Below are 23,798 nucleotides of genomic sequence, written 5' to 3'. Positions count from 1 at the left end.
GACTGGTTGCCAAGGGCCAGTCACAGGCAGTATCTGAGTTTGGCCTGTGCCAGAGTCCCTCCCAAGAGGCCCTGAAACCAACACACTCAGTGGCCAGCTTTAGACAACATCAGAACAGGATTCAGTTAGCTTCACAAGCAGCATATCCAAAGGGAGATCTTGGCAGTCACCAAACTCTGCTGAACGAATTCCACTTCGTGTGGTCAGCACCTGCATAGCAGCTCACATGCTGTGGTTGGTGTTGAGCATCACAGTCAGCCCTCCTGAGGGTCGATTGCACATAGGAATAGGCCAATAGCAATCAAGACTCAGTTACAACAGGCAAGCCCACATAAACCACACAGGGACATTCCTTGGAGCACCGAGTTCAGGTGATCAAGGAGACTGCATTACTGGACCCCACAAGGACACCTACTACATAAGGCCACCCCATGAAGATACAGAGTCATAGCTGATCTGTCTAATACATAGAAATAACACAAAGAGGAAGCCAAAATGAGGGAGACAAAGAAACATGCCCCAAATGAAAGAACAGGGGAAATCTCCAGAAAAAGAACTGAATGAAATGGAGGTAATCAGCTTATCAAATACAGAGTTCTAAGTAATGGTTATAAGGATGCTCAACAGCATGAAAAAGGACGTAGAAACCATGAAAAACAACCAATCAGAAATGAAGAATGACATAGCTGAAATAAAGAATACACTGGAAGGAATTAACAGTAGGTTAAAAGAAGCACAGGATCAAATCAGCAAAGAAGACAAGGTAGAAAAAAAAAATCACTCAATTAGAGCAGCAAAAAAAAAAAGAATACTTAAAAAGCATGAGGACAGGGAGATTAAAGATGGCGGCAGCCTAAGTGGAAGCCACACTGACACTCTCCTGGGACCCACCTGTAATTACAACTAAAATACAGAAAAACGATCCTGAATAATCAGCTGCAACAGAAGATGAGCTGGAGAGCACCCTCATAACCAAGGAGGAAAAGTGGAGACCGCATAGAGGCTGGTAGGAAGTGCAAAGGCATAAGAGGGCTAGCCAGGTTCCCACAGGCAGCAGCTGAAGGTCTGGAGGGATATCTGTGCTGTGGGAGGTTCCCACTGAGGACCCTAGGCTGGGCTTCCCAGCCAAGAGCACCAGAACTCAGGTGCCCACATAATATCTGGCAGTGAAAAGCTGCTGGGTTTCTGTCTGTAAGGAAGAGATGGCTGGAAATGCAGGCATTCTCTTAAAGAGCCAACACAAAGTTTTGTGTGCAGCCACTCACCTTGGGCTCTAGCAGAGGGGGGGAAGAGTGGACTGGAGTTGTGTGAAGCGAACTAAGGGTGTGGGCTCTGGAGATAGAGTTCAGAGGATACCCCTCTGTATTCCTGTGCTGAGTCATTCCCCCATACTGCAGAGGACATCTTTCTCAGGCAGACATTTGCCCTCCAAGCAGCTTTAGCCTGAGGAGGAAGCAGTTTCCCCACCCTGCTGGAAAAACCTCTTGCCGTACCCCTTGGAGTTTCTATAGCCTGAGGCTCATTAAGAGAATCAGATTAACCAGCCTGTAGGCAGAGGCAGACCTCAGAATGCGTTGAGTCTTTGCCTAATCTGCTTCTGGACCCAGGCCTTGGAAAAGCAGACTTTGGTGTGCATCTTGGTCCTGTCTAAATGCACGTAGTCCTAACAGAGGGGATCTCAAACCGTGGGTTGTTGATAGCTCTGAACAGGGTACTGAAGGCGTCTGGCATTGGCCTGCACCAGAGACCTTCCAAAAAGACTGAGAATCCTAGCAGGCCTACCTAATACATAGAAACAAACCCAAATAGGCAGCCAAAATGGGGAGACCAAAAAACAAGCCCCAAATGAAAGAACAAGAGAAATCTCCAGAAAAAGAGCTAAATGAAATGGAGATAAGCAGTCTATCAGATATAGAGTTCAGAATACTGAATGACATAGCAGAACTAAAGAATACATTGGAAGGGATAAACAGCAGATTTGAGCAAGCTGAGGATCAGATAAGCAAATTAGAAGATAGGGTAGAAAAATATCACTTCATCAGACATCCAAAAAGAAAAAACAAAACAAAAACCAGGACAGTTTAAGGGAGCTGTGGGGACAACATGAAATGTCACAATATTCACATCATAGGAGTGCCTGAAGTAGAAAGTAAACAAGGGTTATAGAACCTGTTTGAAGAAATAATGGCAGAAAACTTCCCTGGTCAAGGAAAAAGGCACACAAGTTCAGGAGGCACAGAGAGTCCCAAGCAAGAAGAATCCATAGAGGCCAATGCCCAACACACCATAGTTAAAATGCCAAAAATTCAAGACAGAGAGAATCTTAAAGACAGCAAGAGAAAAGCAATATTACCTACAAAGGAGCTCCCATAAGGTTGTCAGCTGACTTCTCATGAGAAACTCTACAGGCCAGAAGGGAATAGCATGAAGTATTCAAGGTAATGCAGAACAAGGATTTGAAACCAAGACTACTCTATCCAGCAAAACTAGCATTCAAAATAGATGGTGAAATAAAGAGCTTCCCAGACAAAAAAAAGGCTAAATGAGTATATCATCACCAAACCAGTATTGCAGGAAATGCTGTAATTAGAAGTAGAAATAGAAGCATTGTAAGAAATGTTAAAGGGACTGCTGTAAAAAAAGAAGAAATAGAAGGAAACATAGGCATAAAGAATTAAAATGGCAATAAATAATGACCTAGCAATAATAACCTTAAGGACTTTAAAGGAGAGATAAACAGCAATACAGTCATAGTCACGGACTTTAACACCCCACTGACTTCACTGGATAGATCTTCCAGACAAAAAGTCAGCACGGAAACAGTGACTCTAAATGGCACACTAGATCAGATGGATTTAATTGATATTTACAGAACATTTCACCCCAAAGCTGCAGAATATACATTCCTCTCCAAGTATACATGGGTCTTGCTCAAAGATAGACCACATGTTAAGACACAAAACCAGTCTCTACAAGTTCAAGAAGATTGAAATTATATCAAGCATCTCAGATCACATGACATGAAATTAGAAATCAACTGCAGTGAAAACACTCAAAACTATTCAAATACATGGAGGCTAAATAGCATGCTATTAAACAATGAATGGGTTACCAATAAGATCAAAAAAGAAATCAAAAACTTTCTAGAATCAAATGAAAAGGGACACACCACAACCCAAAATCTATGGGACATAGCTAAAGCAGTCCTAAGAGGAAAGTTCATAGCACTACAAGCCTACCTCAGAAACCAAGAAAACTTTTAATGAAGTATCTAACCCTACAACTGAAGAATTAGAAAGCTCCCCTGTGAAGCCATCCAGACCAGGGCTTTTGTTTGCTGGGAGTTTTTTTTTATTACTGTTCCAATTTCATCAGTTGTTATTGACCTATTCAGGTTTTCTGGTTCTTCCTGATTCAGTTTTACATGGTCTCACTCATATGTGGAATCTAATAAACAAAAGAGACTGAGGAACAAAATAGATCAAGACACATGGAAGCATGGAATGGACTGATGAATCTCAGTGGGAAGGCGCGGATTGGGGTATGGGTGGGGAGAGATTAATCGAAGAACTTATATACATATATGCATAGCCCATGGACCTAGTAGTGTGGTGGGGGCCTGGGTGAGGGTGGATTTGGGGTGGAGGGGATCAATGGGGGAATAAAAGGGGGGTATCTGTAATACTTTTAACAATAAAGATAAATTTAAAAAAAACAAACACACAAGGACAGTTTAAAGGAACTTTTGGACAACATGAAGTGTAACAACATTTGCATCATAGGACTACCAGAAGGAGACAAGAGAGAACAAGTGGTCAAGAACCTATTTGAAGAAATAATAGAAATTTCCCTAACCTGGTGAAGTGAAAAGTCATACAAGTCCAGGAAGTGCAGAGAGTCCCAAACAAGATGAACCCAAAGAGATCCACACCAAGACACATCATAATTAAAATGGCAAAGTTTAAACTCAAAGAGGGTATCTTAAAAACAGCAAGAGAAAGACAAGTTACCTACAAGGGAGCTCCTATAAGACTGTCAGCTGATTTCTCAACAGAAACATTCCAGGCCAGAAGGGATTGCCATGAAATAGTTAAAGTGATGAAAGGCAAGGACCTGCAACCAAGACTACTTTACTGAGCAAGGTTATCATTTAAAATTAAAGGACAAATAAAGAGCTTCCCAGACAAGAGAAAGCTAAAGGAGTTTGTTACCACCAAACCAGTATTACAAGTAATGTTAATGGGCCTGCTTGAAGAAGAAGGAAAAAAACCCAAACAAAACAAACCAGAGGAATATAGTTAATAAAATGGCAATAAATATGTACTGGTCAGTAATCACTTTAAATGTAATTGGCTTAAATACTCTAATCAGAAGGCGTAGGTTAGGTGAATGGATAAGAAAACAAAGCCCATATGTGTGTGTGTGTGTGAGAGATCTATAGGAGAGCCCCTTCAGAACCAAAGGTACACAGAGACTAGAAGGGATGCAGCAGGATATTTCATGAGAATCGAAAGCAAAAAAGGACGCTGGGGTAGCAATGCTTTTATCTGACAAAATATACTCTGAAACAAAGGATGTCGTGAGAGACAATGAAGGACACTGCATAATGATTAAGGGACCAATTAAAAATGAGGATATAATCCTTGTAAATCTTTATGCACCCAACATAGGATTGCCTAAATATGTAAAGCAAATCTTGATAGACATGAAGGGAGAGATTGACAGTAATACAGTCATAGTAGGACAGTTTAACCCGTCATTGACACCAGTGGATAGATCTCCCAGACAGAAAATCAACAACGAAACAGTGACCTCAAATGACACACTAAATCAGATGTGAATTTAATTGATATCTTCAGAGCATTTCACCCAAAAGCAGTGGAATATACATTCTTTTCAAGTGTACATGGAACATTTTTCTAGGATAGACCATGATAGGACACAAAACAAGTCTCAATAAATTTAAGAAGATTGAAATTATATCAAGCATCTTCTCTGACCATGATGGTAGGAATCTAGAAATTAATAACAAGAAAAAAATTGAAAAATACATAAAGACATGGAGAGTAAATAACATGTTACTTAACAATGAATGAGTTAACAATGAGATCAAGGAAGAAATCAAAGGATAGCTTGAAACAAATGAAAGTGAGAACACAACCCCAAATCTGTGGGACACAGTGAAAGCAGTCCTGAGAGGGAAATTCATAGCATTGCAAGTCTTCCTCAAGAAGCAAGAATAATCTCAAATAAAGAATCTAACTTTACACTTAAAGGAAGTTTAAAACAAACAACAAACAAAGCCCACAATGAGTAGAAGGAAGGAAATAATAAAGATCAGAGCAGAAATAAATGAAATGGAGTCTAAAAAAGCAAATCTAAAGATAAATGAAACCCAGAGCTGGTTCTTTGAAAAGACACACAAGATTGAGAAACCTTTAATTAGATAGATCAAGAAATAGGTAGGACCCAAATAAATAAAATCAGGAATGAAAGAGGAGAAATAACAACTGCTACCAAAGAAATACAAAGGAATATAAGAAAATATTATGAAAAATTGTATGCTAACATATTGGACAATCTGGACGAAATGGATACACTTCTAGAAACATAGAACCTTCCAAAACATAATCAGGAAGAATCACTGAGTCTGACTAGACAGATTATAACTAGTGACATTGAAGCAGTAATAAAAAAAGCCTCCCAACAAACAAAAGTCCTGGACCAGATGGCTTCACAGGTGAATTTTACCAAACATTCAGAGAAGAACTAACACCTATCCTCAATCTATTCCAAAAATTCAAGAGGAAGGAAGACTCCCAAGCTCATTATTTGGGGCCAGCATTGTCTTAATTCCAAGACTAGATAAAGACATTACGAAGAAAGAAAATTATAGGCTAATATTTCTGGTGAACATAGATGCTAAATCTTCAACAAAATATTAGCAAACCTGATCCAGCAATACATTAAAAAGATCATATACCATGATCAACTGGGATTTATTCTGGGGATGCAAGGTTGGTACAATATCCACAAATCAATAAATGTGATGGAAAACAAAAACAAAATGAAGGATAAAGATCACATCATATCATAGATGCAGAAAAGCATTTGATAAAATCCATCACCCATTTTTGATAAAAACTCTCAGCAAATGGGAATAGGGGGAACATACCTCAATGTAATAAAGGCCATATATGACAAACCCACAGCCGACATCATACTCAATGGGCAAGAACTACAAGCAGTTTCCATAAGATCAGGAACAAGTGGGGGATGTCTGTTTTCATCACTCTTATTCATCATAGTACTGGAAGTCCTAGCCAAAACAGTCAGATAAGAAGAAGAAATAAAAGGCATCCAGAGTGCAGAGGAAGAAGTGAAACTCATTATTTTCAGATGACATGATACTATATATGGAGAATCCTAAAGATTCTATCAAAAAACTGCTAGAACTGATGAATGAATTCAATAAAGTAGCAGGATACAAAACAAATATCCAGGAATCAGTTTCATTTTTATACACCAATAATGAACTATCAGAAAGGAAAACTAAGACAGTCCCATTCACATTCACAATTGCTTCAAAAAGAATAAAATACCTAAGAATAAATTTAACCAACGATGTAGAAGACTTGTACTCAGAAAATTATGCACTGAAGAAAGCGATTGAAGAAGATACAAGTAAATGGAAGCATATACCATATTTATGGATAGGAAAAATTAACAGCATTAAAATGTCCATACTACCCAAAGCTATCTGTGCATTCAGCGCAATTCCTGTCAGGAAACCAATGGCATATGTCACAGACCTAGAATGAGTGTTTCATAATTTTATATGGAAGGAAAAACACCCCTAATAGCCATAGCAATCTTGAGATAGAAGAACGAAGTTAGAGGAATCACACTACCTGATATACAACTGTACTTCAAGGCCATAGTATTCAAAAGAACATGGAACTAGCATAAAAACAGACATATAGATGGGTGGAACAGAATAGAGCCCAGAAATAAACCCATGCCTTTATAGTCAATTAATTGACAAAGGAGGCCAAAACATACAATGGGGTAAAGGGTAAAGATAGTCTATTTAATAAATGGTGTTGGGAATATTGGACAGATACATGCAAAAAAAAAAAAAAGAAAAAAAACAAAAGAAAAAGAAACTGGACCACTTTCTTGCACCATACACAAGAATAAACTCAAAAAGGATTAAACAGTTAAATGTTACACTTGAAACCATAAAAATCCTAGAAGAAAACATAGGCAATAAAATGTTAGATATTCCTCTGATTAGTATTTTTTCTGATAAATTTCCTTTGACAAGGGAAACAAAAGAAAAAATAAACAAGTGGGGCCCGGCCGGGCATGGCTCAGCGGTTGAGCATCGACCTAGGATCCAGGAGATCGAGGTTTGATTCCCGGTCAGGGCACATGCCCGGGTTGCGGGTTCGATCCCCAATGACTCTCTCATCATTGGTGTTTCTCTCTCTTTCTCCCTCTGCTGCCCTTTCTCTGAAATCAATAAAGATATATAAAAAAAATAAAAATAAAAAATAATCAGGTGGGACTACATCAAATTAAAAAGGTTTTTCACAGCAAAGGAAACCGTCAACAGAATGAAAACACAACCAATGAGTGGGAGAACATATTTGCCAGTACATCTGATTAGGGGTCAATACCCAAAATTTATAAAGAGCTTATAAAACTCAACACTAAACAAACAAACAAACAAGATATTAAGAAATGGGCAAGGGACCTGAATAAACACTTTTCCGAAGAGAAGTTACTAATGACCAACAGACATAAAAAGATGCTCAACATCATAAATCAGCAGATAAATGAAAATTAAAACCAGAATGAGATATCACCGCACACCTGTCAGAATGGCTATCATCAATAAATCAACAAACATCAAGTGTTGGTGAGGATGTTAAGAAAAGGGAACCCTTGTGCACTGTTGGTGGAATGCAGATTGGTGCAGCCACTGTTGAAAGCAGTATGGAGTTACCTCTAAAAATTAAAAATGGAACTCCCTTATGACCTAATGATTCCACTTTTGGGTATTTACCCGAAGAAACTCAAAACACTAATTTGAAAAAATATATGAACCCCTTTGTTCATTGCAGTGTTACTTATAATAGCCAAGGTTTGGAAGCAGCCCAAGTGTCCATCAGTAGATGAGTGGATGAAAAAGCAGTGGTACATTTATACAATGGGATACAGCTCAGCTGTAAAAAAAGAAGGAATTCTTATCCTTTTGACAGCATAGATTGACCTGGAAAACATTATGCTAGGTGAAATAAGCCAGTTAGAGAAAGACAAGTACCATATGATTTCAATCTTGTGTGGAATTTAAATGAACCAACAAGCAAGATAGAGACAGCGTCATAGAGAGAGAGCAGGCTGACAGATGTCAGTGTGTGTGTGTATGTGTGATGTGTGGGGATGGGTAGAGAGATTGAGCAAAAAAGAAAAACTCATGGACAGGGACAACAGTGTGGTTATTATCAGGGACGGTGGAAGGAGGGAGGAGGGTATAGGGGGGATAAATGCTGATGAAAGGAGACTTGACTTGGGGTGGTAAACACACAGTGCAGTATATAGATGATGTGGAATTGTGCACTTGAAACCTGTATAATTTTGTTAACCAATGTCACCCCAATAAATTAAATAAAAAGTGGGGAAAAAGGAAATATAGGCCTTGTCAATCATACCAACACAACTTCAGTTGCCATTAGCAGTATAGCATCATCTTATAGGAAACAAATTAAAATTATTTAAGAGCAAATGGAATGATTGCTTCAGAAATAAATGTTTAGAAAGCTTGTTCTCCTTTCTGTTTCTCTTATTACCTTAAAGATTTAGCTCAAAATTTAATTCTTTTGTGAAGTCTTTTTTCTGCAGCTCTCCCTATATATGTAGATGAACCAATCATGTTATAGTATACTAACGTATGTTTCTTCATTGTTCACTTAATAATTTTGCATCAGAGGTTTCCATTTTTTAATTTTTAAATTGCCAATGTCTGAAAATAGACAGTGGGTACTCAGGAAATGTTAGTTGGATAAATTGAAATGTAGGCAAAGAAATTTAAACCTGGAGCTTACAGAAAGGTTAGCCTTTCCAGTTTTTTCCCCTGTGTGACCACTGGGTATTAAAACCTGATGAAAGTTACAAAACAAACTAAACCTCCAAACCAGTTTTGCTTATGAGTTTAGATATAGAAATTATAAATAAACCATTAGCAGATGGAGTCAGCATTATGATAAAAGGAGATAGTAAACTGATAATTATGAGATATAATAAAGGAATTGAGTAGAATCTAATCATGTTGGGGGAGAGGATTTCTGTAAACGGGGTAAGCATTTTTGGGGAAGTGCCCTTTAAGGGAGATCTGAAGAAAGACAAGGAGATACTCTTGCTGAGCATTTGGGTTAAATGCTTCATTTCATGAAGAAGCGTTGTTAATTTCAAAGGTTTAATGGGAAAGAGTTTTGAGCAAACAGCAAGGAGGCTAGAGGGCAAAAGTATATTGTATAACAGGAAGGCTGGCATCAGAGAGGTTGAAGAGGTAGCTTAGGGTCAGATTCATTTATTTCACTCATCAGATACTTATTGGGCACTAACCATGTGCAAAGCACTGGGCTATACCAGTGAATAAAAGAAAATTCATGCCCTTAAGGAAACAAAGTTCTTGCCTTCATGATCCTTGCAGATAATGCAACAATTTTATTCAAAGTATAAGAGAAAACCATTCCAGTGTTTAATCAAGGGAGTGATAAAATCTGGTTTAGCTTTTGAAATTTACTCTGGTTGTGTTGAGAATAAATGGGAAAGGGATAGTCAAGCGTGAACAATGAAGTTTAGTAAAGAACTTCACAGCTCTAACCTAGGTTCAGTGAATGGTGACGTGAAATGACTGTTGTAAATTGTATCACTAGTGTATCATGAAAGGCAAAAAGAATTGTGACTTGGCAGTGCCAGGATATCATAGGTTTTATTACTTAGTGGATTATTGTTAATCTTTTAAAAATCTGTATTTCATCACTTCTAAGACTCACAGTTTTTTCCAGTTTAAAAATATAAAATTGAGTTAAGTCTTAACCCTTGATGGCATTTTATAATCTTTGTCAGTAAGGCAGCAGTCCTGCTCGATTTGGTTGCCTGTCATTCACAAATATAGTCATAGCTGTTCATTTTGTTATCACATTAGTTGATGGTGTGAGCCATGTTGGTATTTATTATTGACTTTAATTTGTTTTTCAATGTGTCTTCAGAATATTGCACGGTGAATCAACATTGAAACAAAAAGTTATTGGTGTGGAAAAAGTCATAAAAATAGTTCAGAATGATACATGATTAAACTCTGGTTAAATAAGTAAAAAAGAACTCTTGCAGTTGGTGTAAAGTAAAAATTCTGAATAATAAAGCTATGTCATGACTTATTTGGAGCCATTTCCTCCTTTTCTTTCCAGCACATCAAGCAATAGTATGTCTTAAAATCAATGGAATCTTAGATTTGATGAAAAAGGGTAACATTAAAAGTGCATTTATAATCAAGTAACATTTGTGATTAGGTTGTCATTTTGTTTATGAACATGATTCTATAGATAACAGGTAAATACCCTAAATAGAGCCAAAGAAGAAAAAATAAAATTTAAATTAAGCATTGTATTTTCTCTTTGTACCGAAATTATGTTATGTGACAATGTTAGGTTTTATATTGTTTACTGTAGTACCTTTCCTTTGATTGATAGAAGAGTGAGGACCTCTATTGGACAAATACTGAATTACAGGGAAGACTTAGTGCTTGGGGCTTGTGCATATGGAGTTTTAACAAGCTTTATAAGTGATTCTGTTTTACACCAAAGTTTGAGACCCACATTTTGGTTCTCGGTCTATTAGCTATGGAATTTTTTGGATCTGCAATTCATATGCATATCAAGTATTGTCTATAGGCCAAATAAAGAATATATTTCAGACTTACGTGCACTCTCATCTTTTAAAATGTAGTTGCTGGTGTGATGAGTGAAATACAGATTCGTTTTAAGGTACTATTACATTCATTCTAGTTTTTGTCTGTAATATTTCAATCAACAAACCTTGTTAGTACAACTGTTAATCATGTTAGGGTTTGCAGAAATGTTTGAGGTTAAAAGTCCTAATATTTGACTAGGTTCTAGGCTAGAAATACTGAATCTAACTAGCATATCTGGGGAATGCCTGTCTCTATCACTGGCAGTTGTAAGGTATAAGCAGAGGAGAGGGGAGGAGAAAAATTAATAGAGATATATATAGATAACCTAGAAATAACAAAGAATAGGAAGAATTACAAAAGAAAAAGGAGTCCTTAATTAGTTTGCTCTTTTGTAGTGATTTTGGAAAATATGTATCTTATTTGGGTTATTTCTCCTCTTTTATTTTTGTCATTTGTTGCTCATTTCCATTTTTTGAAAAATCCTCACTCAAGGATATTTTTTCCGTTGCTTTTCAGAGAGAGTGGAAGAGGGTGGGGGAGAGAGGGGCAGAGAGAGAGAGACATTGATGTGAAGGAGACACACCAATTGGTTGCCTCCCTCATGTTTCCCAACTGGGGGCGGGGATGGAACCTGCAACCCAAGTATGTGCCCTTGGTAGAATCGAACCTGGGACCCTTCAGTCTGAGGGCCGACGCTCTAACTACTGAGCCAAACCAGCTAGGGCCTAATTTCCATTTTAACAAAAGATACGTTTTCTCAGATTAATGCCATTACTAGAGATGGTAAAAGGTTGAAGTACAATGTTGTCTGACAGTGGCTGAGTTAAGATACAGAAAAAGTAGTGAGGATTTTTTTCTTTTACCCTTCCCTTTATTTCTGTCTTCTGTTTGTCATAAGTATAGTAAACCTAGAACTTGTGTGGAGGATTGAATTTATGAAACGACTTCAAAAGCAATATGGAGTTTCTACCCTTGAACCAAGGGTTTTAGAGGCTGATACCTTAAAGAAATTTCAGATATAAGCAAGTAGTACTTTTCAGTCACAAATACTCCTTTCTCTCAGTTATGTAAGTAAAAATTGGCTAACTTTGAAAAAGAAACTACTAAAAATTCTTTAGTGAATTAATGAGAGGAAATGAACACATTTTCTACTGTCAACCTCAGTTGACATTGTGGCAAGAGCCAAATAATTTTACCTGTACTTTAAATTTTTTTGAATGAAAATTTTCAGGCCAAAAGGATCTAAATGAAGTGAGCAAATAACATATTCTACTTCTTACATTTGTTTGAATAGTACATTCATTTCTATTTCCAGAGTCTCATCTCATTATTAACAAGTGCATGAGTCAGAGGCTTGATGTGCTCATTGGGAGTGGGGAGTGTTATCAGCTAACTGACTGCAAGATATGTTCATAATAATCTTTAATGTGCAGGCCTCTCAATGGAAAGTTTTTATGAGTGATAGGTTTTAAAATGTCTTAATAGGAAAGTTTTATACCTAAATGGTTCAAAATACATCCTAGTTTCTTAGCATATGAGGATTTAAAAAAAATTCAAATGAATTTCTGTTTTCTTATGTTTTGCTTATATGCTAAATAAGGGTTAAAATGAAATTATAATAGTTTCGCCTTAAAGCATTTTGAAATTTACCTAATTTGGAATTAGATAATGGGAAAGTCGTCAGTTAAATTAGTTCAGTATCTGAATTAGGTAAAGAAATGCAGTTTTAATATTTTCAAGCGGATACAGAAATAGCAAATGAAAAACAAAGTATAGGTTACAGGATTTTATTAATAAAGATTATTTACAGTTAGCAGGATTTATTTGATTTTTGTTTACACATTTTAAAGTTTTATACTCATTTACTGAACAAATATTATTAAATATCTCCTGCGTACCCAGTTGATCACCTTGTTTACAGTGTGGAGAATTGATTAAATGTGGACAAACTGGAGACTGGGAGGAAGCTGATTGAGTTGTTTGTCTTTTTTTAAAATATATTTTTATTGATTTCAGAGAGAAGAAGGGAGAGGGAGAAATAGAAACATAAATGATGAGAGTCTTTGATCGGCTGCCTCCTGCGCACCCCCTGCTGACCCAGAATTTAATATATTGGAGGAGTGGGCCACTACTTTGAATGCCTCCGAGAATTTTAGGAAGATGAGGACAGAGAGGTGCCTATTAGATTTGGCAATTTATTGCTGCAATTTATTGGTGATTTTGATGAGTTGTTAGAGTGAAGAGGTAGAAGAAGCCAGATTAGTAAAGGAATCTTGTATGCTTGAAATATTTACAGTTAAAAGATTGAATGGGAAGTGAGGGAGAGATAGCTGGTGTAGACCAGCAGTTTTAAGGCTGGGGTATTTGTATACTTTGGCATTTACAAAGACTTTCCAGGGGTATGTGAGTAGCATGCAGGGCAGTTCCAGATTCTCAACTTCCATTTGTTAGTTAGTTGAGAACATACCTTCGAGTTCCTCCCTTTTGATTGAACTTTGCCCAGTCTAACTCCTACTCACTCTTCACTCTCAAGTATTCCTTAGGAAACTTTCCAAGATCTCGAGTATTATCAAGGTCCCTCACATTTTTCTCATGTTACTGTGGATATTTTTCTTCATAACACTTTTCACACATGAATCATACAGTTCTTTAAACATCATTTATTCATCTCACAAATATTTGAGTATACCATTGTGCTAGGTATTGGTTTGAGTGCTTGGTATATATCAGGTAATAAAAAAGAAAAAAGATCCCTCAGATAGTTATGTTTACCATAATAAGTAATATGCTATTAGAAAGTGATAAATGCTAAGCAAAAAGTAGAGCTTGGTTAGGGATATTGGAAGTGTGCGTTAGAGGTAATTTCTAATTTTAAATAAAATAATAAGGATAGGCCTCTTGAGAGTTTGACTTTTGAACAGACTTAAAAGTTAAGGGAAGAAGAAAGAGTCAAGCAGAGGAAACAATGAATGCAAAGGCCTTAGGTCAGGAGCAGGGCTGATGTATTGAGGAAAAGCAAGGAGGCTAATAGGTCTGGAGACCAAGGGGAGAGAATAGTAAGGGATGAAGCCGGGCAAATAACGGGGCCACATCACATAAGGCCTTCTGGGCCAGCATAAGGGCTGTGACTTTCCTTGAGTGAAATGAGGAGCTTTTGACATTGTCAAGCATGTTTGACTTCTGTCTCAAAAAGAACACTCTAGCTATCCTATTGTGAATACGGAAGTCAACTTCGGGAGACTGTTGCTATAATCCAGGAATAGGATACTGGTAGCTCAGATCACTATGGCAGTGGAGGTAATAAGACACAGTTGGTTTGTGGAGACATTTTGAAAATAGGAACAACAGGATTTCCTGATAGCTTGGATGTAGGTGTAAGAAAAAGGAGACTCCTGTTTTTGACCTAAACAACTGGGTGGACACATACCATTAATCAGGATGTGATAGATGAAGCAAGTTTAAAGGGAAAAACTTAGGAGTTCAGTTTTGGACATATTAACAGTGTGATATCTATCAGATACACTCATGAAGATGCTAAGGAGGAATGGTATATACAAGTGTGGATTTCAGCAGGAGGTACAATTTAGGAGTCACTATTAAGTGGATTGTGTCAAAAGTTATGAGACTGGATGAGAACACTAAAGGAATTAGTAAGTAAGTTGGAGAAGAGACTAAGGTTTGATGCCTACGGCACTCCTAAGAAGTTAGGCAGAAAATGAATCAGTAAGATAGGAAGAAAAACTTAGAGTTTGGAAGCCAAGGGAAGAGAGTATAATAAGGAAGAGGGACTGAGCAACTATGTCAAATGCTGCTCATAGATCGAGTAAGCTGAAGACTAAGGATGAATCATGGCTTTTAGCAATGTGGAGGTCATTGGTGACTGATGAATTGTTAGGTGATTATTTGGTTAAAATTTATTTTTTCATGGTAGACTAAAAATTCCACGATAAAAGGGATCATATTTGTTATTTCTCACTACTGTATCTCCCAAACTTGGCATAGTTCCTGATGTGAATAAAGGAATGAATATGTAGGTCCCAGAGTCCCTAGGTGGGCTGAAGAACTGGGTCAGAAGTTATATAGCCAAAGTCAGTGCCTCCCCTCAGTAATGCTTCTTTATTGGTTTGGTGAGGACGGTTGTGCTCTTGGTGCAGGGCACAGGCACAGTAGCTTGTTCTGTTGACATCACTGACAATGCTCACAACCACTGGAACCTCTGCCATTCCCAAGCCTGATTGGAGTGATCAGGTTATGTGTTTGGGCTTTGACTCCAAGAAAGGCTGGGAAAAACAAGCATGTAGCATTTTTAGCTCCTATTGTGGGAGGTAGACTCTACCTTAAAATGTGGAATCCCAAACATAGAAAGATCAAATAGCATTTGGCAAGAGAGTGATAGATATCCATCCACTTTAGGGCTAGAGAAATAGGTTTTGCAGGTTATCCTTGAAAGGGTAATAATCAGATCTGTGGGATTAGGGAAAAGGGCTGCTTTGGATGGTTGCATGTGCACGTTTTTCACTGAACAAGAGCTTCCTGCTGGTAGAGCAAGTGGGGCCCAAAACTCAACCCATGTTTCATGGTAAAGTTGCAACTACCCTAGAGGTATTGCTTTTATCTAAGTCACATTAAGTTACTCTGTGGAATAGTGGAGGCCCTGGATTGGGGCTATAGAATTGAGAAGAGTTCCAAGGAAATGTCTGTCTGCAGGTAAGATAGGGGAAGGGGCAGAGACTAAGCATTTAAAGCTAGGATAATTCTGTAATGGAAGCCAGTCAAAAATTTTAAAGATGTTCCACCCTTAAATCTATCTATGGTTAAAAAAACAGTCACCTATTAGATGGATTCCAGAGAGGATGTGGAGTGTAACAGCTATTAGATTTAGAAACAAGGAGATTCTTTATTCAATATTTCAGAGGGAGTGGTCCAGTAGAGCAGCGAAGATGGGAACTAGCTGATAATTTATTCATTTATTTGTTCTTCCATTCATCCAACAAAAGAGAAACGGATGTGGAGGAGAAATAATTATTAATGATTATATTACTATGTTAAAGAAGAAAGTTATTTCAAATATAATGTAGTGAGTGTTAAAGGATGGCTATGTAGCATGTGGTATGAAAAATAAGAGGAAGAGCACATAATTCAGCACAAGAGTAGGAAGGGGTTAAAAGATTCTCTTTACCTAATTCTTGAAAGTTTGGTAGCCATTTGTTATTCATTCATTTGACACTCATTCTTTAAATTTCTGTTAAGCACTTACCAATGTACCAGCTACTGCTGTAGGCACTTTGGATTCATCAGTGAATGAAACAAAGACCCTGGCCCTTGTGGAACTTACGTTCTTATAGGGGGAAATAGATAATAAACAGAACACATAACAAGTAAACATTGCATAATGTGATAGTGGATAAGTGCTATAGGACAAAGGAAAAGTAGAGGATGGTAAAGGGGAAAGGACATGCGGGTTCTTCTGTTAGTTTTAAGTTTTAAAATAGGGTAGGTTACACTGAGAACATTAAGCATTGTTTTTATGAAAGATTTCAAACTGACACAAAAGTAGTGAGAATAGTATAATGAATCTCAATATACTTATCACTCAGATATTCCAGTTACCAACATTTTGCCACACTTGCTTCATGTATCCCTTTTTTCTTTTTCTTCTTTTCTTCACCAAAGATTTTAAGGCAGATTTCTAACAGGATGTAATTTACCTCTGTAGACTTTAGTACATACTTCTAAAACATATGGACATCTTCTTGCATAACCTCAATGCAGTTATCACAACTAATAAACCTAATAACATAGAAGAGATACTTGAGCCACGACTTGAAGGAGAGGAAAGAGAGTTTGGGAAACAAGACGTCTGGTGTAATGGTCCCAAGGAACTGGAGAATGCCTAGCGTATTTGAGGAACAGCAAGGAGTTGAGTATGGCTGAAGCATAGTGACTGAGGGGAGAGTGGTAAGAGGTGGGGTCTTGTAGGCTACTGAAAGGACTGTGGCTCTACTTTGAGTCAGATGGGGAGGCATGACAGGGTTTTGAGCAAAGGAGTAACAACATCAGATTGGTGTGTAAAAGGGGTACTCTTAGTGTTCTGTTGAGAATATTCTGTAGGGAAGCAAGGTAAAGAGTGGAGAGCCTGATTAGGAGGTTGTTGTTGGATTACAAGGTATATTTTTATTAGTGACTCACTCCAAGTAGTAGCAGTGGAGATGTTCAGAAAGTACTTGGATTTTGGATATGTTTGAAGATGGAGTTAACTGGATTTCCTGACTGGCTGTGGCTTGAAAAGAGAAAGGAAGGCATGAAGAACATGCATTGGTCTTTGACCTGAGTAACTGGAAGGATGGAGTAGGTTTTGGGGCCACCACCACGAGTTTAGTCTTGGGCATGTAGAGTTTGAGGTGTGTGTTAACATATAAGTGGGATACCTAGTTGAATATTTAAGGCTGGAGTTAGGGAGAGAGATAGCAGAAAGCATAGTGTGTGTTAGGAGTGGTTTACACCATAGATCAACAGCCAGATGGGGAATGTGGGTATTTGGAAATTACTGGTGTTGAAACGTTTCCTGTTCATAGTTTAGAATTTTTGTCATTTCATTAGGACTACTCTTTCAGGAATAGATAACTCAGTGAAGTTTGCAGTTCTATTTTGTTTCTCTCAAACTATTCTTCCTGGTCAGGCAAGAATGAGTAAATTAGGTGAAAGGTAAAATTAAAGTATTATACAATTCTATTTCTTTTTTTGTTATCCTCACCCAAGGATATTTTTCTCATTGAGTTTTAGAAAGAGTGGAAAGGAGAGAGAAGGGAGAGGGAGAGAGAGACCCTTACATGCCCCAACTGGGTTCAGGAATCGAACCTGCTGCTCTTTGGTGCTGGGGCCAATCTCTATCCACTGAGCCACACCGGGGCCGGGGCTGTACATTTCTTTTTATTATGGCTAAGCACTGTCATTTGGAAAGAATTCATTTGTGTATTCTTTGGGGTCACTAGAGTCTGTCCCAGGATACTTTGGAAGTACTGGCAAACTCGGAGGCATTCACAGAATATGACAAGAAAATATTCTGAGGTGTTCTGGTAACTTCAGGCTGATACTTGGAGACCCCAGTTGTGATATTACTACCATTGCCTTCTTCCTTCCAGAACCCAAACTCACTAAAATTTGGATTAAAAAATAGCCATGTTTTTCTGACATTTTCTAAACATGAACTACTTAGGAAACTTGTGCAGCGGTTTTACCCCTTTTCTTTCTACTTGTAGCCCCACTGGAGAGATTTTCATCATAGGTAGCCAGGTGGTTATTACTCTGGGGGTGGATGCTATGGAAAGGATGTTGTCAACACTAGTGCTTGTGGAATGCAGGCTAATTGTGACTGCTTTTATTTCTCGTTTTTAAAAGGGAATATTTCTAATCCCCTTTTTGGGTCATTTGGAGTTCTGATTATATGTCTTGGAGTCATGTGGAAGATTGACACACCAACCTGGGGATGTGCTGTAGTTTCAGCTGTTGTAGTAGCTGGGGTCTGTATGACTAATTTTAAATAACTAGGAGTTCAGAGATTGGAACCCTCCTATGCTTTCTTAGCCTGAATGCAGTCTGTGGGTTACCTTCTTCACAGAGAAAGGTCAGGGAAACAGAGAAGGATCAGGGTGTCTTACAAGGCTCGAGTGACCATCTTTTGCACACAATTACTCCTTCTCCCTCCCCCCCTTTTTAAAATGAGAGTGAAAAAAAGGATACTTACTCTTTTTTTTACTTCTCTTGTATAGGAGATGCATCGGAGATTTGAGAACGCCCCCGATTCTGCCAAGACAAAAGCTCTGCAAACTGTTATTGAAATGAAGGTGAGAATCTAATAATCTTATGACTCATTTTACACATGTAAGTGATCACACACTGTCATGTGTGAGTTTTAGAAAGTGGTATGTAATAATATTTTACTCATTTTGCAAATTGAAAAGAAATAGTAAGACTTAATGAAAATGACACTTTAAAAAGAACTTTAGTCTCAGTTGCTTTTAGTTGTAGCATGTAACTCAAATTGGACCAAAAGGTTTGTCCACAATTTCTTTAAGTCAGCTATTCTCAAACCTTTTGATCTCAGGACCCCTTTATACTCTTATGATAGACTCATTTCCTTCATTTTTAAGAAAATATCTGCCAAATATCAAGTCGGAGTAACCATAGTTTTTCTTTCTTTCTAGTAAAAATAGCTTTCTATGAAAAAAGTAGCCAATTCAGTTTCAACTCGAAGCACACAAGTGCTGTTCCTGGGAATAGTCATTGTACTTCTTGCAGCAGAAGTGCCTAGCTCCTTCCTGTTTAATCACACAGAATATTAAAAAGATGTGTGCTCAAGGTTGAGATTTATTAAAAGTAATAAAATAACAGGTCATTAAGTTAGGCAGTCTTTTAAAAATTTTCTTTCTTCTTTTTTTCTGTGAGTGCCTGACACTGAAGAATACAATGACTACTGTGGTTTGGTGCTACTGCCTGTTGTCCTAAGGCACCATTGCTTTCATACCTTGGGTGAAAATGTTAACAAATGTTAACACAATAGAAAAGGCAAATAAAGTGATAGTATTATTAAGAAAATAGTTTTGACTATGCAGACTTACTGAAAGGGTCTGGGGGACACCCTCAGGATTCCACAAGTCATACTTTGAAAATCTCTGCTTTAAGTTAATGAGTAGTTAGAAATCTTCAGGCTGTACGATATGGCAGTTGGTGATGAAGAGCTTGCCTTCTCAGTTATATTCCTGGATTCAAAATCTGGCTTTACTTGATCAACTGTATGACACAGAGCAAGTTACCTAACCTCTCTACACCTCAATTTGTTTATCGATAAATTGTGGTAGTAATAGCACCCATCCCATAGGTTATTTTGAGGTTTAATTAGTTAGAAGAGTAAAACACTTTGAAGAGAACCTGGCACATAGTAAACATCCAGTCATTGTATACTGCTGCTGCTGTTATTTTTTTTATTAACATGTTCTTTTTAAATAAAGCTAAAAGATTCTTACAGATAGGGACACCTCTCTCTCCCTCTCTCTTTCTCTCTCTCTAACTTCATATCTCTTAAAAAGTTTGACACTGTGTTTTGCATTATGGGCCTTCATTTAATATTTGTTGATGTGACGAGTATTTAGTTTTTGGTATATAAATAGTTTTCTATAAATAGATGCTTCTCAAGTACAGTTATAAGAACTGTTCTCTTAATTTGTATGATTTCCTCTAAAACTTTGTTTATGTTGTATACATCTTTATTCTCAATGGGGAAAGGACTTACCAATTCCAAATTAGTAGATTCTGGATTCTTTGTAGCTAGTCAATTAGTAGTCTTGAACATAATCTTGTAAAAAACCTTTAGAAAGGTTTACTTGAATGTTCCCAGTTCCTTCAGGTTTATTTATACATGTTATTTCCTGATCCCTGTTAAAACCTAAGACTAAAATACATCAATAATTTTGTACCTACATTCACAAAATTATTTCACTTACCTTTTGGGGTAAGTGGGGAAGTGTAGTGGTATTAATTCGTAGTGGATCTATTTAAAGTTCTGTTAGCCTTTAGCCATTTTGCTAAGAAGCAAGAGATTCTGAGATTCTGGTGACTCAGTGGGGTCAGGTGGACATTATGCTGAAATCACGACTGAAATAGTTAAGTTGCTGAGAGTGTGGCATGAGCCTGACAGAATTACGATGATCTAGAATAGTCTTTGGGGGAAATGAGAAAGAAAGATAAATGATAGACAATAAAAGAGCCCAACAGTCATCTTCAAGGTGATGTTAATTTCCTCCTCCTCCTTCCCCCCCTTCTTTTTCTTCTACCCCTTTCCCCTTCTCTTCTCCCGCCTTCTTCCTTCCTTTCACCTTTTCCCTCTTTTCTATCTCATGCTTCTTCATTTCTTTCTCTATTTTTTTTTTCTTTTTCCTTCAGCAGGGGAGAAGCAGGGAAGAATTACTGTATGGCTCTAGGGTTAGAGTTTTGCTGGGTAGATACAGAAAAATTATTGGGATGCAAATGAATTGAGAGTGATGGTGAAAGAGTAATTTGGATGATCAGTCCAGGAATGTAACCTGGATGGGAAGGAAGAGAATTTAGAATGGACTGATAGGTTGGGAGAAAATGTAAGAGTTAGGGAAGCGGAGATCTCTGTGAGGTTGAAGAACAGCAGATAATGAGAGTTGTGGTGTGACAGGCCTGGGAAGAGAGTCCTGGGTAACAGCAGGCTCCAGAGTGATAGTCTTATAAACTGGATAGTTAAAATGGACTAGAGGATGAGGTCAGTGGAATTAAGGACGTTAAAGAATTCAGACATTGAAATCCTAGGTTGGTGGCAAGAGGCATTTGAAGGGAAGATTGGTGCTGAAGCCAGGTGCCAAAGGCTTCTTAAAATGGGCAGGCGTAGCCATGGCTGGGTGGCTCAGTTGGTTGGAGCATTGTCCCATACACCAAAAAGGTTCCAGGTTTGATTCCCAGTCAGGTCGCATACTGGAGGCAACCGATTGAAATTTCTCTCTCACATCAATGTTTCTCTCTCTCCCTCTCCCTTCCTCTCTCTAAAATCAATAAAAACATATCCTTGAGGGAGGATTAAAAAAAAATAGGGCAGAAGTCCCTTGATGGCTGCAGTGAGGAAGGTAGAGTGAAAAGGAGCTTTAAATATGAGCTTCAGATAAAGGGGAACAGCGTTGAGGAACCAGGATGCCCACACTTTTCCCTTGTTCCCTTGTGGTGCTGGAGGATTAGTGGCCTACACTGGAGAGAGTTCTGGAAAGTTATATCCTTTGGGAAAGCCATGTTTTACTTGGAATAGGGAGACAACTTTTGAAAAAAAGTTGAGGAATTGGAAATTTATTAAGGAACATGATTTCACTAGGCTTAGTGGGATTGGTTGGTTAATGATGGAAGACCCAGGGCTGGAGAAGTACAGAGCAGTAAGATGATAAGGAATTTATTTACTTAATTATTATACATGCTAGGAGTAAGAAACCTCATTGGAAGGACTATCCCCAAATAAATCCAGCCTGAATACTGTTTGAGTTGGTGCTGGAACTAGTTGAGCATATCAGGCATTAATTTTCTGGCCTGATTTCAGAGAGTAGCCTGGCAGGTTCTTCTTCTGTGCAGCCTAAGCCTGCCTCAAGGCTTTCAGAGCTGCAGTTGCGGTCCTTTTCTGGGGAGAAGCTTTTATGTTGCATGATTTGGTAGTGGGGGTGCTGATTTGGTAAAGAGCTGCCTCTCTATCTGCGTTGGGGTTAGGGGAGAAGATGGATAATGTTTCTTGGCAAGCTCCTTGTAGGGGCTTTGTAGAGGTGTAATCTGTGTGATGTGCAGAGCTGGAGTTCTTAGCTGAAGGCTATTTTGCCTTGTGTGGAGGAGCACCAATGGTGCTAGAAATACACTCTCTTCTTCCACTGGCCCTCTTTCATTGCCACCCAGGCTAATGTTCGAGGTGAACCACATTTCACTTTCTTTCATTTGTGGGTTAATCACATGCATGTGCCTAGTATTTTAGCCATTTTTGAGGGACCCTGATAGCTCCAGGAAGATTTATAGTCATCTCAAAAGTGAATTTTCAGATACTGCAATTGAAGTAGTTACCTGAGGCCCAGTCATTTTAAATGAGTAAATAAAAATCCTGGCTTAGGTTTAGAATGTCTCTGATTTTACTGATTAATACATTTAATTTTGAACCAAATGTAAGTTTAATTTGAATAGATTTGTAAAAGAAAGTTTTTGTTGTGATAATTTTAAAGGTAATATAATGCAAGACAGAGGAATACATGCTTCTCCTCTCTCCTGAACCTAAAAATAGCTAGTTGTAGTTTTCTCATGATAAATCCTTTAACTTTTATCTGCATGCTTTAAGAATTATTACAAGGAAAGTCAACTAGCAGTCCTCGAGCTAAAGTGCAACAGGAAGTCATTCTCAAAATTACCTTCTAAAGGAATGGTTTCTCTAAAATTCCAAATAAAATAAAGCTATACTTAATTGATGATCTTTAAGATCTTTATTTCTTAGATGAATAAGCATATGCATTATTGATATAAATGTATTCGTTCTGTGTAGTTTTTCTATAACTGACAACATATAAAGTGATCTTTCTGTAATTGATGACATCTAATCACTAGATACTGTCACAAACAAAACCAAGACATTGAATATAGAAGGATATTCTACTAGGAAGTGATTTTTGTGGTGGTCATGATTTACAAGGACAATGATGTTTTAAAAATTATTATGAAATATTTCATATGTATGGAACAGTATAGAGAAAAATATTATGAATATGGTAAACTCTAACTGTTAATGTAATTATCTCTTTGTTTTTCTGCAATGGTATGTTGTAAAATCTTAATTTTTATAAATATATACACATTATTGTATAAATCTTTGAAACCTTCTTACACATCTCCCCCCTCCTTTGTGGGCAGAAATAAACCCTTTAGCAGTCACCAAGTAATATGATAAGATATTATATCTGGAAAAGGTTTTACTGTTAACATTACAAAAATTTTCACTAGATAGTTTTCCACCATAAAGTACAAAAAAACTTTTACCAGTTTTCGATTGCTTTTACTTCTTTAGTTAATTGTCTTAGCTTTAATCGAAAGGGTGCAGATGAGAGAAAGAGATAGAGGAAAAATCGTATTACAGATATGAGTCCTCCTCCTTCCACCCAAATTACCATAAAGGTTATATTTTAGAAGTTAGGTATCAGTTGCTAGACAGCAATTTTCCTGCATATTTATTTTTATTAAATTTAATATCTCTAAGACTGGGTTGTTTAACTTCTCTGATTTTTCGTGA

General features: G+C 37.5%; 1 protein-coding gene across 6 annotated transcripts in view; it reads left to right on the top strand.

The window, feature by feature from the left end:
* Positions 1–23,798, top strand: part of ERC1 (ELKS/RAB6-interacting/CAST family member 1) — a 426,664-nt gene that overhangs the window by 85,190 nt on the left and 317,676 nt on the right. For all 6 annotated transcript variants that reach the window (XM_081130861.1, XM_081130858.1, XM_081130859.1 and 3 more), the window contains exon 4: positions 18,751–18,825. In XM_081130861.1, coding sequence (XP_080986987.1) covers positions 18,751–18,825 — 75 coding nt within the window. The remainder of the gene's footprint in view (positions 1–18,750; positions 18,826–23,798) is intronic.

Source organism: Miniopterus schreibersii (genome assembly GCF_964146895.1).
Source record: "Miniopterus schreibersii genome assembly, chromosome: 2".
Lineage (NCBI taxonomy): Eukaryota > Metazoa > Chordata > Mammalia > Chiroptera > Miniopteridae > Miniopterus > Miniopterus schreibersii.
The sequence above is the reverse complement of the archived record's forward strand: the minus strand, read 5'-3'. Positions and strand labels throughout refer to the sequence as shown.